Source organism: Rattus norvegicus, chromosome 9 (genome assembly GCF_036323735.1).
Source record: "Rattus norvegicus strain BN/NHsdMcwi chromosome 9, GRCr8, whole genome shotgun sequence".
In the NCBI taxonomy this organism is placed as follows: domain Eukaryota; kingdom Metazoa; phylum Chordata; class Mammalia; order Rodentia; family Muridae; genus Rattus; species Rattus norvegicus.
In genome coordinates, this window is record NC_086027.1 from 1,015,941 (window position 1) to 1,033,931 (window position 17,991).

The following is a 17,991-nucleotide window of genomic DNA, read 5'->3' on the forward strand; positions in this document are numbered from 1 at the left end:
GCTACAGTTGGACTGGGGAGGGTCAGGAAGGCCACACAAGGCACAGGTGCCTTTGACACAGGTGTCACCCTTGCTTGGCTGTCCACCCACCCAATGGCCCCATGGCAACACCAGGCAACTGCATGCTTACCAACCTTCATTATGCCCCCAGCAGCCCACAGGACAGCTCTGACCCCGCCAGGCCTGGGAATGAGCATCAGGACCATGAGAGGATGCAGTTGGCCTCTGAGTCTGCCGATGATGATGATGAGGACAGCTGAGCTCCAGCCACTGTGGCCATGGTGCCATGTCTGTCCCCAGCCTCCCAGGGAAGTGCTGCGCTGTTTGTATTTGTGGCCTGGGCTTTTCTGCCTAGTTCTGTGATTTCAATTGACATGAAATGGCTATAAAGAATTTTGTAATGAAAAAGAAACAGCTTTTATTGGCTCGGTGTCCTGATGTGAAATACACAAGGCTAGGGCCAGGGCACTGTGCCTGACATAGGGCTTAGGTGCTGGCCACCTCATGGGAGAGCGCTTCCTACGGTAAGTAGCCTGTTCTACCAGCATGAGTGAAGCAGACACTAAGGACCACCCAACAGGAGAGGTCACCAGCCGTGTAGGGACCCCCAAGTGGCACCAGCATAGTGCCTCTGGTGCAGCCCAGCCTCTGGTCTGGAGTGTTGCAGTCAGCACCATCCCAGCCTCCTTCACTGTGTGGTTTTGAGCAGGGGCTTCCCCGCTCTTCTGTGTTCCCAGTGGGCTCAGGAGTTGGGTACATGCCTTCCAGTGTATCCACCTGCATCAATAGCCACCGATAACCAGGCATGATGTGATGAGGCTCAGCTGTAGGCTCTGAGCCCAGTGTTTGCCAGTGACCGAGTATAGTGTCACCCCGATGCTGACAGCAGGACAGGGAAAGGCTCCTTGCCGTCTCTGTCATGGCATTCCTTGGCCACAGCTGGCCCTGCCCTGAAGCTTGTGGACATTGTTATTTTCGAAGAGTGCAGATAAAGGAACTGGAAGGTTGGGGTCACTAGCACTGCTGGGGTTCAGGGAAGGCTGTGCTGTGGCCTTGACCTGGCAGTGAGGCAGTGCCTTGTGCCCTAGCATTTAGCTAAGTCTAGTGCCTAGCTATTAGCTAAGATCTGTGGTTGTGCTGCCCAGAGTGGGGCCTGGGCTGGAGTGGCACTACCCATAGGGGGAGCTATAGGCCCTGGAGAGAGGCTCAGAGCACCAAGGATGGCAGTGGGGATGGGTGGTGCTTCTTCACTCTGCCAGTGTGGGGGGTCTGTGTGGCCTGTATCTGAACAGACTTGGTGGCTAGTTTGGAAGAGGGACCATGGCTTCTTGGAAACAGCAGGAGCCATGACTAGTTTCAAATTCACTTTCTGAGGACCCTCTGGTCCTGCTCAATCCAGAGCTTTGGGGAAGTACAGTCATCTGTGGTCATAGCATGGTCCCTAGGCACCCCACCCACCCAGCCCTCAGGTGCCTGCAGCTGGCCACAAGGCATCAAGGTAAAGGGTCCAACCAGCCAGTCAAGTGGAGGGTTTTGCTGCAGCTTATCTAGCAATACCTCCAGGCCCTGCCAGGCCTGCACAACACCAGCACTGCTCTGGGCCAGCTGTTCTGTCTGCAGCTCACTGCCTGCCTCCGAAGTCACAAGGCCATACAACTTGCAGAGGCTGTGCCGTGCCTGCCCTGCCTGTTGCTGCACCTCTGGCAGGCCCTGCAGGCTGGTTGCCAGGCTGCTGTAAGCTGCGTGGAGCTGATGGACAAGGGCGCACAACCTGTCCTGAGCCACGGAAGCCCGCATCTGCAGAGGTGGAAAAAGGTAAGGAGGGACAGGGCTTTCACTAGAGGCAGTGAGTGGGAAGGAAGGCCCGTACCACACCCACCTCACGACTACCAATAGCCTCCACCGTGGTGCTCAAGCTCTGGTTCCTGCACAGCTACCCATCTGTAGCTGTGATCATGTATGTCTGGAAAAAGAGCCACAGGAAAGGTGGTGGGCCCAGAATGGGTGGGGACACTCAGTGCAGTACCTGGATCTTAAGTCTAAACCTCCATATGTGGTGCAGCCAAAACATAGTCCTCATGAGGGCATCTGGAAGGCCAGGTGGTGGCCCCTCTGTCCACTCATATCCCACCCGACTGCCCTCTGCATGTCCACAGATTCCTTTCTGTCCCAACCACTCACCATGCTCTTTCCCCAGGAATCTGCCACCTTGCATCCCACAATGTCTCTGTCTTTTCCAAATTCCGTGGGTATCTGCTTAGAGGACACAGGGGGTGCTTTGTGACCAGGGAGGAGGTGGGCAGATGACAGAGACACAGAATATCAGGCTTTTGTGTCCATAATGCCCAGCATAACTCTGGAGGTGGGCTATTGGGGAAAGAACCCCTGCTAGAGCCTGGTCAACCATACTACCCTCTCCCTTGGGTTCACAGATCGCAACCACACACCTAGCTCACTAGATGATGCCAGAACACCCATGCCTCAGCTCTGTCTGCATGCAGGTGGCTTAGTTCACTGGGCACTTGGCTGGTGACCAGTTGGAGGTGTCTAGAGTGGGGACCAGAGATTCTCTTACCATCTGGAAGGCCTCCTGGAGCTGGGCCAGTGCGGCCCTGGCTTGGAATTGGTTGTGCTGTATGTGGCTCAGGGCATGTTCAAAAGCCCGCTGGCGGAAGCTCGGGGCCAGATCACCCAGGCAGATGTAGTAGCTTCCCCGGTTGGCAGAGAGTACTCGGGACCCTGACTCTGAGGCTGCCAGCTGAGCTGGAGGAAAGCAATGAGACGATATATCTGAAAGGTGCCTTGAGACCCCCAAAATGGGGATGGGGTCTCACCAAAGCCCAGACCCCAGGGACCTGTGATGGGGAAGGGCAGGCACTCACCTTGTTCCTCAGCTGTCATGGGCTGGAAGAAATCACCCAGGCCTTTCAACTCATCAGGAAGTGTAGCAAAGTGTGTGGCAGCAGGATGACCACACTCTTCCATAGACCTGATAGCTGTGTGGGGAGATGAAGTCATACCAGACACAAGGTTTTTGATGGGAGCTGTGGGCTCTGTGACATGCCCCAAGCCATATGTGTCTAAGAAGCTGCTGGTCTCACAGGACAGGAACTTTGTGGAAGTCAGAGTGGCCGGTCCTACCCCTGGGTTGATAGACTCATGATATATTGGGGGGTGAGAGCCAGAGAGTGAACTCGGGACTATGTGAGCACCTGTGTGGATGGCATTGGTGGGTACATTACCTGAATGAGCCAGCATGGTGGACAGTCTGTCTCTGGTGGTGTCCATGTTCTTCTGACTATCTTTAGCCGTGTCCATGATGCTGGTAACCCCAGCACAGACCATGTCCTCCGTGCCTGTAAGTATATGCTTGCTGGGGTGCAGGCCTGTCTGCGCCGTACCCCTGGCCATGTCCATTGCGCCTGCGAAGCCAGCTAACATTGCAGACTTTGTGCCTGGGAATGCAGAATTTGAAGTATCCAGGCCTCCTTGGGCAGCCCCTTTGACCACATTAATGGCTCCTGGGGCTCCAGCACAAACAGTGTTCTTTGGGCCCATCAGAACAGATTTGCTGGTGTCCAGGCCTCCCTGGGCAACCCCCTTAACCACATTCACAGCCCCAGTGAGCCCTGTGGTCACCGTGTCCTTGGTGCCCATGAGCACAGACTTGCTGGTGTCCAGGCCCGTCTGCACAGTTCCTTTAGCCAAATTCATAGTCCCTGTGAGCCCTGTGGTCACCGTGTCCTTGGTGCCCATGAGGACACTCTTGCTGGTGTCCAGGCCCGTCTGCACAGTTCCTTTAGCCATGTTCACAGCCCCAGTGAGCCCTGTGGCCACCGTGTCCTTGGTGCCCATGAGCACAGACTTGCTGGTGTCCAGGCCCATCTGCACAGTTCCTTTAGCCATGTTCACGGCCCCTGTGAGTCCTGTGGCCACCGTGTCCTTGGTGCCCATGAGTACACTCTTGCTGGTGTCCAGGCCCGTCTGCACAGTTCCTTTAGCCAAATTCATAGTCCCTGTGAGCCCTGTGGCCACCGTGTCCTTGGTGCCCATGAGTACACTCTTGCTGGTGTCCAGGCCCATCTGCACAGTTCCTTTAGCCAAATTCATAGTCCCTGTGAGTCCTGTGGTCACCGTGTCCTTGGTGCCCATGAGCACAGACTTGCTGGTGTCCAGGCCCATCTGCACAGTTCCTTTAGCCATGTTCACGGCCCCTGTGAGCCCTGTGGTCACCGTGTCCTTGGTGCCCATGAGCACAGACTTGCTGGTGTCCAGGCCCATCTGCACAGTTCCTTTAGCCAAATTCATAGTCCCTGTGAGTCCTGTGGCCACCGTGTCCTTGGTGCCCATGAGCACAGACTTGCTGGTGTCCAGGCCCGTCTGCACACTTCCTTTAGCCAAATTCACGGCCCCTGTGAGCCCTGTGGTCACCGTGTCCTTGGTGCCCATGAGCACAGACTTGCTGGTGTCCAGGCCCATCTGCACAGTTCCTTTAGCCATGTTCACGGCCCCTGTGAGTCCTGTGGCCACCGTGTCCTTGGTGCCCATGAGTACACTCTTGCTGGTGTCCAGGCCCGTCTGCACAGTTCCTTTAGCCAAATTCATAGTCCCTGTGAGCCCTGTGGTCACCGTGTCCTTGGTGCCCATGAGTACACTCTTGCTGGTGTCCAGGCCCGTCTGCACAGTTCCTTTAGCCATGTTCACGGCCCCTGTGAGCCCTGTGGTCACCGTGTCCTTGGTGCCCATGAGCACAGACTTGCTGGTGTCCAGGCCCATCTGCACAGTTCCTTTAGCCAAATTCATAGTCCCTGTGAGTCCTGTGGTCACCGTGTCCTTGGTGCCCATGAGCACAGACTTGCTGGTGTCCAGGCCCGTCTGCACAGTTCCTTTAGCCATGTTCACGGCCCCTGTGAGCCCTGTGGCCACCGTGTCCTTGGTGCCCATGAGCACAGACTTGCTGGTGTCCAGGCCCGTCTGCACACTTCCTTTAGCCAAATTCATAGTCCCTGTGAGCCCTGTGGTCACCGTGTCCTTGGTGCCCATGAGCACAGACTTGCTGGTGTCCAGGCCCGTCTGCACACTTCCTTTAGCCAAGTTCACGGCCCCTGTGAGCCCTGTGGTCACCATGTCCTTGGTGCCCATGAGCACAGACTTGCTGGTGTCCAGGCCGGTCTGCACAGTTCCTTTAGCCATGTTCACGGCCCCTGTGAGCCCTGTGGCCACCGTGTCCTTGGTGCCCATGAGTACACTCTTGCTGGTGTCCAGGCCCGTCTGCACACTTCCTTTAGCCAAATTCATAGTCCCTGTGAGCCCTGTGGTCACCGTGTCCTTGGTGCCCATGAGCACAGACTTGCTGGTGTCCAGGCCCGTCTGCACACTTCCTTTAGCCAAGTTCACGGCCCCTGTGAGCCCTGTGGTCACCATGTCCTTGGTGCCCATGAGCACAGACTTGCTGGTGTCCAGGCCCGTCTGCACACTTCCTTTAGCCAAATTCATAGTCCCTGTGAGTCCTGTGGTCACCGTGTCCTTGGTGCCCATGAGCACAGACTTGCTGGTGTCCAGGCCCGTCTGCACAGTTCCTTTAGCCATGTTCACGGCCCCTGTGAGTCCTGTGGTCACCGTGTCCTTGGTGCCCATGAGCACAGACTTGCTGGTGTCCAGGCCCGTCTGCACACTTCCTTTAGCCAAGTTCACGGCCCCTGTGAGCCCTGTGGTCACCATGTCCTTGGTGCCCATGAGCACAGACTTGCTGGTGTCCAGGCCGGTCTGCACAGTTCCTTTAGCCATGTTCACGGCCCCTGTGAGCCCTGTGGCCACCGTGTCCTTGGTGCCCATGAGTACACTCTTGCTGGTGTCCAGGCCCGTCTGCACACTTCCTTTAGCCAAATTCATAGTCCCTGTGAGCCCTGTGGTCACCGTGTCCTTGGTGCCCATGAGCACAGACTTGCTGGTGTCCAGGCCCGTCTGCACACTTCCTTTAGCCAAGTTCACGGCCCCTGTGAGCCCTGTGGTCACCATGTCCTTGGTGCCCATGAGCACAGACTTGCTGGTGTCCAGGCCCGTCTGCACACTTCCTTTAGCCAAATTCATAGTCCCTGTGAGTCCTGTGGTCACCGTGTCCTTGGTGCCCATGAGCACAGACTTGCTGGTGTCCAGGCCCGTCTGCACAGTTCCTTTAGCCATGTTCACGGCCCCTGTGAGTCCTGTGGTCACCGTGTCCTTGGTGCCCATGAGCACAGACTTGCTGGTGTCCAGGCCCGTCTGCACAGTTCCTTTAGCCAAATTCATAGTCCCTGTGAGCCCTGTGGTCACCGTGTCCTTGGTGCCCATGAGTACACTCTTGCTGGTGTCCAGGCCTGTCTGCACAGTTCCTTTAGCCATGTTCACGGCCCCAGTGAGCCCTGTGGTCACCGTGTCCTTGGTGCCCATGAGTACACTCTTGCTGGTGTCCAGGCCTCCCTTGACAAGACCTTTGGCCATGTCCACTGCTCCCATGACACCTCCAGACACTGTCTCCTTAGTGCCCACAAGAGCCAACTGGGTGGCACTCAGGCTACCCTGAACTTTTCCTTTTGCAGCATCCATGATCCCAGCCACCCCAGAGTAGAAGGCATCTTGGCTGCTGGTCGCACCAATGCTTCCCATGTTCTTGTCCCCAGCTGTCTAATGAGGAAAGGCACAGGTCACACCTCACAAAAATCCCTCTATGCTATCCACACCTTCTGTACACCCAGTCCTCGGGGTCCCTAGGACCTCCCTCTGCACCCACCCTGACCAAATACAGCCTCATCCAGCTGTAGAGTAATGTCTGGGGACCTAGAACACACATTCTGTCTTGCTGAAATGATTTCTTTCTAGCTAGGCATGTGATCTTCCCAGCACTATGAAGCTGAGGCAAGAGGATTTTCACGAGTCTGCCTGGGCTATGCAGTAAAACACCCCATCAGTGTCTGCTGGGCTTTGACACGTCTCATACTGTTGCCAAAGGCCCACAGGGTCAGAGGCCGCACTCTGCTGTCAGCTGGTTGCTTGATACAAGGTCTCATGTAGCCAAAGAGGACTTGCTGGGATGACAGATGTGCTGCCACTGAGTGGCTCCAGGCAAATGCTTCTTCCCTAGGGGATATTGAACATACCTGCAGATACTAAAGTCCCAATGGGAGAGCCACAGGCACTGAGAGGGTGGAAGCTGGGCCCAGCATTTGCATCCCACAGTGTCTGTCTCTGTGCTTTCTGCATTGACGTGGGCTAGTGTCCCCAGTTCTTCCCTACTTCTGAATCATGTAAGGTGCGTAAGGTGTCTTCCCTCCCCAAAAGCCTACCTAGAAAATACACCCATGCCTTCTGGGGTCAGCGCTGCCGCTTGGGTTGGAGCTGTATGCATGTATCAAGTCCTAGGATTCATTCATCTCCCAGCAGCCCATAAATCAGGTGCAGAGGCACACACACCTGGCAACCCAGCATTTGGGAAGCTGAGGCAGGAGAATCAGATGGTCAAGGTCAGCCTCAGCTGTATAATGAAGTACAGGCCAACTGGGCACATGAGACCCTTTATCAGATGCAAGAAAACCCCACTTCCTTCAAGGTCAGGAGGGTGAATGAAAGGGATTCAATGAATGCTTAGTTGTTGCCGAAATAGAGGAACAAGCAGGGCTGCCAGGGTTGTGATTTGACTTGAATCTATAGGGTATGGGCCTACCACTGCTGGCCCTTTGCTAGTGTGAGTGGTACTTTGGGGCACAGTCCCTGTGTCCCAGGGGCAGGGGAGCGCAAGTGCTGAGCACAGAGCCTTATATAGGATTGCTGAAAGGTTGTGCCCATTTCTCAGATGTGAAAACTGAGGCCCAAGGTAGAGAATGTACCCAAGGTAAAGAGAGGGAACCCCACCTCATGAAAGGAACTTGAACCTCCCAGACAATGCCCAGGTTTCCTATCCAGGATCTTCTAATCCAGCTCACCTGTTCAGAAAGCTGGAGCAGCCCTGATGCATCTCTTGCCATCTGTGGGTTGGTAGCCACTGCAGAGACAGAGCCAGACAGGGAATGAGGGGCAGGCCTCTTGGCTAGAGCCTGTTGCTGTTGTGCAATTACCAGACCTGGCCTTAGAAGACAGGAATGTCCCAGCCACTGGCAAAGGACAGCAGAAGCCAGGCCCAGCCTCCCCTCCTGCTCCCTGCCAAGGGTAGCCCTGGCCCATGTGACACAGGCCCCAGCAGCTGCAGGAGGACATTCTGTTTCGGACTCTGGGTCCTGGACACCCACCTTGCACACTTGGGACTTCCAGAGTCTGCAGTGGGGGGAGTGGTGCCACCTTGCCCCGGCCACCAGCTGCCAGAAGCCTACTGCAGACACCCCAACTGAGTCCCAGAATGCTGTGTGACCCCAGGGCAGCTGCTGGCCCACTCTGAGTACCCTTGACAAGCTCAGACAAGCACAACATTGAGCCTGGCATCCCATACAACAAGCAAAGGGCTATAGCAGGGTTTTAAACACCCACTTTCCCTGGCTGTAATATTGCCAGTGTCTGCCTCAGTTTCATCTAAGAAGATAACACAGACACAAGGTCACCAGAATTGTCTCGGCTCAGGGTTGGGGATTTAGCTCAGTGGTAGAGCACTTGCCTAGCAAGCTCAAGGCCCTGGGTTCGGTCCCCAGCTCCGGGAAAAAAAAAAAAAAAAAAAAAAAAAGAATTGTCTCGGCTCCTTCCTGGGCAGTTGCTCTGCCAGACTACTCAGTTTCCACCACTTCTCTTTTGCCACTCACCTGGAGATGGAGGGACAGGAGTCCCTGAGGGGTCTACTGCTGTTTGTACATCCTTTGTGGAGCACTTAGTGTGGGACACCGGGTTCCAGGCAGAGCTGAAGCCAGGCAGGGACCCGAAGAAACTTCTCAGGGTCTGCATGGGGTGGGTGAGGTAGTGTGAGTGGACACTGGGGTTATGTTCCCAGGATCCCTGGCAGGGTAGCCCTCTGTTCTCTTACCTTGCCTTTTGATTTGGGGGAACCTCTAGTCCCATCTCCTGAAGCCGACATGATGGCAGCCCACGGGGCTAGGAGGCAGAAAGTGCCACATGTTGAAGGCCCCTCCTGTCTCATCCCCACCCTGCTTTCCCCCAGCACCCACTTCACCCACCTGGAGGTGGCAGTCGCTGGGTGACACAGCAGTTGGACTCACCTGGACCATTCGGGGTCCCTCAGAGCAGGGCGGCTGCTGGCAGCGCCTGGGCTCCCAATTCCCAGGCCTTATAGGGTCTGGGGAGGGTGTGGGCCTGGCTGGCCCAGGCAGGCGGCCCAGAGAATGGGGGGAGGGGTGTCACATGCCTGCCCGCCCAGGCCAGTGTGGATGTGGCCCAGCACCTTTCCCCTGCTCTCCACTGTGGGCCAAGCAGCCTCTGCTTATGGTGCTGGCTGAAGGCCTGGTGACTCACGGACTAGCTGTGCTCCCCAAGGGGCTTCCTGCTCTCTGCCCCTACTTTTCTGAGGCCTCCTTCCTTACCAGGCACCACCTTACCTTTGGGTCTTAGTTTCCCCTTCTAGACTCATCAGCTGACTACTCCAGTCACAGACGCCACCTCCAACATTCAGGACCCTTTCTCCCTCCCCCAGAACCTTTGCACAGCTGTGTTCTCTGCCCCAGGTCCTTTGCACAGGCCACACCTCTGCCTGCTATACCTTCCTCTAAATTCCCACACAGCCTCACCTCTGTCATCCTGTTTATATAGTGCACCCAGAATAGTGCTTGCCATACATAAGACACTTAGGAAACGTTTGTCTAAATTAGGACAGGTAAAGGTGCATGAGAGTTTTTTTTTTCTTTTCTTTCTTTCTTTCTTTTTTTTTTTTTTTTTTTTTTTTTTTTTGGAACTTGTGTTTGCTTGGCAAGCGCTCTATCACTGAGCTAAATCCCAACCCTGCATGAGAGTTTGAAATGAGGTTGTATGTGATCAGTAGTCACTCAACAAACAGTATGTTAGCATTCCCTGGGCAGAAACAGGGTCTCCAAGAGAAGAGTGTGTGTCCTGTGGAGGGCAGTTACATGTTCTACTGAAAGGGACATAGACTGACTGATGTGTGAGAACCCAAGCTTGATGGGTCTGGCTTAACCAGTGTGTGAGAGGGCGGGAGCAGTAGCATCCTGGGCCTGAGGTCCCACAGACAGCATTCAGACATCCCCAGAACTCACTGTATGCCAAGCAGGCCATCAGTGAAGTGACTGCAGAGTAACTGCCACCCCCATTCTGGCCTCTATCCTAGGATTGTACCCCTGGAATGGATGTGCCAACTTCAGCAATGGAGCACTTAATTCTGGCACTGGAACTAGGGGAAGAGGCAGGGGCCTGGTGTCCCTGGGTTGGTCTCTTTGAACTCTTGGTTGTGTTGGGTGACAGTTCTGGAGCAGAAGAGGGTGCTCCTGAAGGGTTGGGGTGGGAGCACTGCAACAAGGCAACCTGGAGGAGGAGGCATTGAGTCTGGAGGAGGGTTGTGCCCTGTTTCAAGACACTGGTCTGAGCACTAGGGAGTTATAGGGGTTCTGGATACCCAGAAGTGCTATCTAGACCAGGCTCTGGGGAAGCCAGGGACTACCCTGACCTCCCCAAGCTAGAGAGTGGTTTCTCAACTGCCCAGACCTGGGAGTCAGAGGGGCAGCCAAGACTGTGGAGAGAGATCAGGGACCCCAGGGGACCCACCCTGGCCTTTGCCCTGCCTGTCTTCTGCAGCCCTCATCAATGCAGCCAGGCAAGCTGCAGGTCCAGTGAGAAGAAGCCACCCCTTGGGTCCCCCATTCCTCTTTTGATCCCAAGAGGTTCCAAGAACTAATTTGTACTAAAGTAAGAATGGCTTTCATTTATGTGTATTCGAAGTTTAACCTATGCTACGCCATGCAGCTCATTAAGAAATGCACCATCCTTGAATGCTGGCTCAAAATTCCATCCCCACATCCCTAAAGTCACACCCTGAAAACTCGCAGCACCTTAGACCACACCAAACATGTTTATTCTGGACCACAAACAGCAAAGCAATTGAGTCTCTCTGGCCCAGCAAGGGTGGCTGGGCACTAACCAAAATCATTTGATTTGAGGAGTCCCAAGCCCCCAGGTACTGTGGGTACCAGGTCTTCCTCCCAGCCACCTTTGTCTTTCTTTTTTTTTTTTTTTTTTTTTTTTTTTGAGACATTCTTGATAAGGCAGCTCAAGCTGGCCGTCAACTTTGGGGGTAAGGACATGATCATAAGGAAGGGTCTCCTGTGAGGGGTTGAAATTTGTCTGCTGAAGTCCACTTAGACCTCAAAATCTAGGGAAGGGAGCAGAAGCCCTGACTAGCTTGAGTGCTGTCATAGGACCACCAGGGGGCAGTAGGGACCTCGATGGTCAGAAGTCTAGCTCTGGCATCATTGTGTGCTTGACCTGGCCCAGTGGGGGCTCAGCCTCTTGTCCCCCAGGGTCTGCAGGCTCAGCCTCCCAGGCCCTCTGCTGGGCTGGCCAGTCCATGTGTGCCCAGCGGGGGTCAGGGTCACCCACCACCTCATCCACACAGGTGGCCAGGTTGATCAGGGGCTCTGACCGCTCCACCAAGATGGGCGCAAAGGGCCCCACAAGCCAGGCCAGTGGCATGGCTCGAAGGACCAAATCCAGGAACTCATCCACACAGGCATGTGCCTGGGCCACGCTGTCCTGGCCCTCAGCCAGAGCAGTGGGTGCCACGTCACCAAGGCAGTGTGCATCAGCAAAGGTGGCCTGTAGAGCATCCACACTGCGCTGCACTTCAGCCACCTTGGCCTGGGCACTAGGGGGCAGGCCCCGAACACAGCCTGCAAGGGCATCCACTGCACTCTGCAGCTCCAGGGTCAGACTTCTCGACAGAGCCAGTGTCTCCAGCTCCACCTGCAAGGCAGGCCTCAGTTTTCTCATACATCTAACAGGAACCGTGGCCTCTCTTAGTTTTCTCATGCATTTATTGGGAGCTTTGGCCTGCCTTGATTTCCCCACAAAATCTAATGTGAAGGCCTTGTCTTGTTTCAGTTTGCCATGAGAACACAGTATTTTGAGCTAATTTCTCACATGGACACCTAACAGGATTGACCTGTTTCCCTTATGGCACACAATGGGGAGGATGACCTAATGACTGAGAGCACTTGGGCCTGGGCTTAGCACACAAGGTCTCCATCCCAGGTCCAGGGTGGGTCTTGCCTTCCCTTGGCCCCTTACCTGGCTGTGGCGGTAGCCATTCTCCAGACATGGGCTCCAGTCCCCGCAAAGCTCCTGGACCTTTGGGTGATGGAAAGTAGGGGTGGGGCTTGCCCTACTCTGCATATGCTGGATCTGTGGGATGGGGACACCAGGGGTTAGGCAGTCTTGGGGTGGGCCTACCCTAAGCGGCTGCAGGCCTCCAGCAGCCCTTAAAGAGTGCAGACTGAATGCAGTCAGCTTTGCCCTCTGTTGGCCAGCCCGACCCTTCTCCCTTCTGCCCCTCTAGATGCTCACTATCATAGCCCTGTCCACATGGGTCCCTGCTCTGCCTAGCACAGAGCCCTCCCTGCCCCTTGTGCCTGAGGAAGATGAATGGATATATAATGTGGACTATCCGTGGGAAAGAATAGTATTCAGCCAGGAAAAGGGGGGAAACTGATGACTAACTGCTATCCGCGGTCCTTGAAACAAAGCTCAGTGGGCAACAAAATAGGACACACAGAGCACAGATTGGCTCCCAGGATGCCTCAGCCTCATCTGCAGAACCAGGATGGGGAGGGGGCTCACTGGAGATGGAATTACTGCTGGATGAGGACAAAACCATGGCATAGGGAGGTGATGGTGGGTGTGGTGGCTGCCCAGGTCCCTGAGGGCTGGGAGGCCTGTACCACCATGCCCCAGCCACCCATTAGATACTACAAGATCCTGTTGCCTCACACAGCTGGTAAACCATGCAGCTCTGGCCAGACACACAGTGAACTTTCTCAATAAGCATTTAGTAATCAGACTGTGTGCAAAGTGTGACCCATCAGCCACAAGAGACAGGCCACCGATGGGCCAGCTATGCAGTAAGTGCTCAATAGCCAGGTGCCGGGAGAACTGGGGTATGGCTCAGTGCTGAGCACCTACCCAGCATATGTAAAGTCCCCATGCCATCACTACTGGGAATGGGGAAAGTCTGGAAGCTTCTGACACGCAGGAAATTAACTAAAGGTCACACAGGCGAAGGATGTGATAAGGCATAGGCACACTGCAAAGGCACCGTGGCAGAACAAGCTGAATGGGCATAAATATGTATAATGTGTGTTGTGGAGTACTATCCGGCCAGGAAATGGAGGGAGACACTAACACCTGTAGCCACATGAATGCAAAAGCACACACTTCAGGATCTCCCAGAAGAGCCTAGACAAAGACGCTAGGCACAGTAGCCTGGTGGGATGCAGTGGGGGCAGGGAGGGAGGAGGACACGATGTAATGGGGATAGGAGAGGAAGGATGCAGATTGTGTTCACAGGCACTCTCTGGTGTCCGCTGTGGAGAGGACCACGTGAGTGAAGCTGGGTGGGTGGAGGGTGAGTGTGTGAGGAGGTGAATGAAGCAGTGGACTGGGCAAGGGATTTGAAGGCAGAGGGCACTGTTAACCACCAGGTAGGTGGGAAAGCAGGGATAGGGTTTCTTCCTCCCCTCTGTAGACTCAGAATTCTGGGAGCCCAACCTCCAGTGAGAGCCCCGCCCCCTCCCCTAACACGAGCCCCTCCCATATCCTCCCAGGAAATGCCCCGCCCCCAGCTATAGCCCTGCTCATACTCCCAAAGACTGACCACAAAGACAGGTTGCTCACCAGCTCCAGAGTTTTCTGCAGCTGGGCCAGCATCTCCTGGGTGCGGTGTTTGCTCTCCCTCAGTTTCCCCAAAGAGTGTTGATAGGCAAGATGGCGGAGGCGTGCCGATAGGGATCCCAGACGCACAAAGTAGCCCTGTTTCTGCCTCTGCTCCTCCACTGAGCCCACTTCTGGGCCCTGGGACTCAGTCGCCAGGGCCACTAAGGATGAGAAAACCAGGGGTTCGGCATGGCCACAGCCTGCACTTCTGTCATTCATCATCCCTGAACTGCACCCAGGTCCCAGATATACAACATCGGCCCCTTTAAACTTCCCCAGATCCTATGGAATATAGTTTACTTTTGTTAACCTTGTTTTGAAACATGTAACCTCCAACTCCAATTGTGGAGATTGACCTTGAACTCCTGATCACCCTGTCTCTACCTCTGAGTGCTAGGGTGACAGGCATGTGTTGGGTATGGGACCCAGGGCTTTGTGCATGCTAGGCAAGTAGCCCCAGACCTGCACAGATAAGGGAAACAGGTAGGGAGTGCTGGCATCAGGCCAGCACTTAACTCAAGTTCAGTGTCATAGTGAAAGGAAAGAACCCACTCCAAAGATATCATCTTAAGTCCCGTGCCTGCTGTGGCACATATGTGTGCACACAATCACACACACACACACACACACACACACACACACACTTTTTTTTTTTAACTTAAATATCTTAGCATGCCAGAAGCAGACCAGGATTCAGCACACAAGAAGCTGAGACAGGAGGATGGCCATGAGTTTGGGGCCAGCCTGGGCTACAGAGGGAAACTCTGTTTCAAAACAATGAAATTACATGAAATGAATAGACACATCCCCAAGCCTAATAAAGCAGTTTTCAGGGCCGCCGGTTTGAGACTGCTTCATCACATGTATCTTTAGAGTTGAGTGTCTGACTTTCTAGGATGTATAGTGGAGGAGAAATTTGACATGGGTTTGAGTTCCAGGTTTCCCTGTTCCATGCTGTGCTGTGCTGTGCGGCCTTGGGCAAGCCCCAGACCTCTCTGATCAGTACCTAGCTCAGCTTCAGTCATGGGCAGGAAATGGTCCACCAGCTCCTCTGATTTGCCCAGCACAGTGTCCATGGCTTGGCTCACGGAGCGCCTCAGCACAGTGTCCATGGCTTGGCTCACGGAGCGCCTCAGCTCCCCGCTCCAACGCCGGCCCCTTTGGGCCAGGTCCACCACGCCTGTGACACTTTTGGCCACTGCATCCTTGGCTGAGGTGACCACCTGCAGGAAAGGGTGATGCTGTGACCTAGTGGCTCTGTTCATCCCTAACATAGTCCTTGAGCAGAGGACCTGAAAGACCTCTGGGCTTCCTCTTAGTCCTGTGCCTCAGTTTCCCTTATTGAATAGGCAGCCCTGAAGTATGCCCCCTCTGGCCAGCCAGGGCCAATGCCCGACCTACTCAGTCCATCATACATACCTGATTCCCCCCAGCTTCTCTCCCTCCCTAGCTCTTCACCCTAAGGGGTACCCCGAGGCCTGGTCATCTCTAGTACCGTGTCCGATGGCTGCTGCAGGAAGGGCAGCTTCTCTTCCAATTTGTCTAGTCCCCTGCAGGCAAGATCATTCACTGTGGCCACTGAAGAGAGAGGGAGAGTGACGGACAGGTGTGAAGTGCTCCGACAGGAGGGACATGGCAGAGAAGGTGAGACCACAGGGGACCTGTGGCATTCCAGCAATTGAGCCCATTTTCTTCCATCCCCTGCTGGGTCCCTCAGTTTAACCAGGCTCACAGTCTTGGGGACAACAGAAGAGTTGAGGGCCCCTGCGCAGGGACCCTCTTCTTCAGTCACACAGTTGGCCCTGTTTCTCTTGTCCCCTGGTCAGGTGAGAGCCCTGAGCCAGTGACCTGACCTTAGGAGACAAGGATTATGCCCGAAGGTTGGAAAGGGGAGGGGGGACAGAATTAGGGACCTAGAGAGGACCCAAGAAGAATCCCTTCTTGGGCTCACTACGTGTGGTTTTGATCCCAGCACTACATAAACCGAGTGTGGTGGTGCAGAGCCATCATCCCAGCACTCAGGAGGCCGAAGCAAGAGGATGGCTGAGCATCTTAGGCCAATCTGGGCTACAGAGCAAAACCCTGACTCAGAAAAATTTTCAAAAGAGATGATTCGGGGAGCAGCCTTGAATGGCCTGGGAGGGACACCTGGCTCTGGGAATGGTAGAGACAGACCACAGACCAAGCAGGGACTCAGACTCACACTTGGGCTGCAGGTGCTCCAGCAGTGGCTGTGCGTGGTCCAGGGCACAGGTAGCCACACTACACACACAGTGTTCAGCAAAGCGGCAGGCAGAGCCCAGCAGCGGGTGCCTGTCCTTGGCTGAGTTGTAGGCACCAGACACAGCAGTGCACGTGGCCCTGACCAGGGGCAAGGCCACCACTCGCTTCACCACGTTCTGCAGAAAACAGTTACATTAGGGCACAGCCACACCCCCATTCCCTTTTCTAGTCCAGGCTGGGGGACAGAAGGCAGGTCGCCCTGCCAATGGCTGCAGCTTGCAGCACACACACAGAGCATCAGGCATCAGGGCAACATCTGGTCCTCCAGATGAGGCCACCCTGATGGGATCTGGTTGGGTGATAACCCCTTGGAGAAAGACCTGGCTGCTCTCGGGGCCTTAGTTTCCCCACAGGTGTAATTGTGAATGATGTATACCGTAAGTTTGGTGCTATCACTGTAGTGTCTACTATGGTTGACAACAGTCACCTGGAGCTGTGAGAAGGGACTGGACCTTGGTCGTGCAGGGACCCAACTATGAAGCTTCCTCAGACTCCCCTTCCCTCCCCCTCAGCCCTTGCTGTCACTCTTCCAGCCCCTTACGTGCTGGTCCAGTTCCCCCAGGCTGGATCCAGGGTCCTGAGCTGTCTGATCACCGGACATCCTAGGGGGTAGGACACAGAGAGAGGGAACCCCTGAGTCAGCCCTGTGGGGTATTCTGGGGTCCATAGGCAAGGCATGCACAAGGCCCAGCACACAGAAGGTATATAATGAAAAACTTATGGCTTTGTTGGAGAGGCGTGGGCTCTGGTGGAACGAGGATGAGTTTAAATTTCATTATTACCTGCTGTGTAGAGCTAGGGTGGTGTCTTTGCCTCTCTGGTCCATTTCCAGTAGGGACAGACAGGAACACCAGCCCCACTTACAGAGGTGGAGGCAGCAGCCGGAAAATCAGATCCCTTTGACAGGCAAGAAAGTTGAGGCAGAGGGTGACAGGGACGCTGACCTCAAGGCTCATGTCCTAAGTGTCCCCACCATGGCTGTCCCACTGTCCTCTGCGCCTGGTCCCCGCCCAACTGGGTCCTGGACCCCTGCCCACTGGGACAAGGGTCCTACCACCTGCTGTGCCTGTGGCTCTGCACATGCGCCCTCGCCACTTCTGCGCCCTCGCCACTTCTACCCCCTGCCAAGTTAGGGTCAGGGCCATCCCTACCCCACCCGCTTCCGAGCCCTCACCTGAGTGCAGAGCTCAGACTCTGCGGGTATTTCGGGCGATCCCACCAGAGTCAACCCGCCGTCCTTATAGCAGGTCTGGGTGGGGCCTCCGCACGCGGGCCAATGAGGCACTGGGGGTGTGTCTTGGCCCGCCCCCGCCCTCTGGTTGCCATAGCGGCCCAGGGACGCCGAGTCCAGATCCAGTCACCAAGGCTGACCTCAGACTAAGGCGGAGGACTTTCTTTTTCTTCAGTCTTTTCCGTTGGTTTTGTTTTGATTCCGAGTCCCTCTCTGTAGTCAAGGCTTGACCGGAACTCATTATGTAGCCCAGTATAGCCTCAAAGTAATCACATAGTCAAGGATGACTTTGAACTCACTGCCCAGTGGCTAAGACAACAGATGTACCACAGCACACCGGGTTCCACGGGGCTCGGCATGGACACATAACCATAGGTATCCCGACGCCCAGTCAGGCCCAGCTTCCTTTATTATTACATTTATGTGTCCTGGTGTTTTGTTGACATGTTCATCTGTCTGTGTGCCACAGATGCTTGATACCTGCAGAGGCCAGAGAAGTTGACAGACCCCCTGTGACTGGAGTAACATGTGACTAACTATCATGTGGATGCTGAGACTCGAACCCCAGCTGGAGATGTTAACCACTAAGGGGTTAACTTCTGACCTCTAGTTTATTTTTAATCTGCTGTTTA

At 55.0% G+C, this 17,991-nt stretch overlaps 3 protein-coding genes across 20 annotated transcripts in view; 1 reads left to right on the forward strand and 2 right to left on the reverse strand.

Moving 5' to 3' along the window:
- Positions 1-412, forward strand: part of Hdgfl2 (HDGF like 2) — a 19,666-nt gene extending 19,254 nt beyond the window's left edge. For 3 of the 7 annotated variants that reach the window (XM_006244289.5, XM_063266617.1, XM_063266618.1), the window contains exon 16: positions 152-412. In XM_006244289.5, coding sequence (XP_006244351.1) covers positions 152-260 — 109 coding nt within the window. In that variant the 3' untranslated portion in view covers positions 261-412. 7 annotated transcript variants of the gene reach the window in all.
- Plin4 (perilipin 4) lies at positions 394-9,309 on the reverse strand. Of its 9 annotated transcripts, none has more exons than XM_063267952.1 (9): positions 9,174-9,309; positions 8,981-9,048; positions 8,763-8,895; positions 7,959-8,017; positions 3,243-6,663; positions 2,883-2,996; positions 2,576-2,763; positions 2,182-2,256; positions 394-1,797 (listed from the first exon to the last, which is right to left on the reverse strand). In XM_063267952.1, exons 2-9 carry the CDS (start codon positions 9,029-9,031, stop codon positions 1,363-1,365), a joined length of 4,476 nt encoding a protein of 1,491 aa, XP_063124022.1. In that variant the 5' UTR covers positions 9,032-9,048; positions 9,174-9,309; the 3' UTR covers positions 394-1,362. The 9 variants fall into 9 exon arrangements, with proteins under 9 accessions (XP_063124022.1, XP_063124023.1, XP_006244436.1 ...); XM_063267953.1 differs by having other exon boundaries at positions 2,182-2,253; positions 9,174-9,308; XM_006244374.5 differs by having other exon boundaries at positions 2,182-2,253; positions 9,132-9,289.
- Positions 9,310-10,969: 1,660 nt separating this feature from the next.
- Plin5 (perilipin 5) lies at positions 10,970-17,412 on the reverse strand. Of its 4 annotated transcripts, none has more exons than XM_039084130.2 (9): positions 17,303-17,412; positions 16,911-17,025; positions 16,670-16,730; positions 16,049-16,244; positions 15,341-15,423; positions 14,852-15,068; positions 13,807-14,006; positions 12,205-12,264; positions 10,970-11,880 (listed from the first exon to the last, which is right to left on the reverse strand). In XM_039084130.2, the coding sequence occupies exons 2-9, from the start codon at positions 16,952-16,954 to the stop codon at positions 11,368-11,370; spliced, it is 1,374 nt and encodes a 457-aa protein (XP_038940058.1). In that variant the 5' UTR covers positions 16,955-17,025; positions 17,303-17,412; the 3' UTR covers positions 10,970-11,367. The 4 variants fall into 4 exon arrangements, with proteins under 4 accessions (XP_038940058.1, XP_038940059.1, XP_038940057.1 ...); NM_001134637.1 differs by having other exon boundaries at positions 10,972-11,880; positions 12,205-12,318; positions 17,303-17,344; XM_039084131.2 differs by lacking the exon at positions 12,205-12,264.
- Between the last annotated feature and the right edge of the window lie 579 nt (positions 17,413-17,991).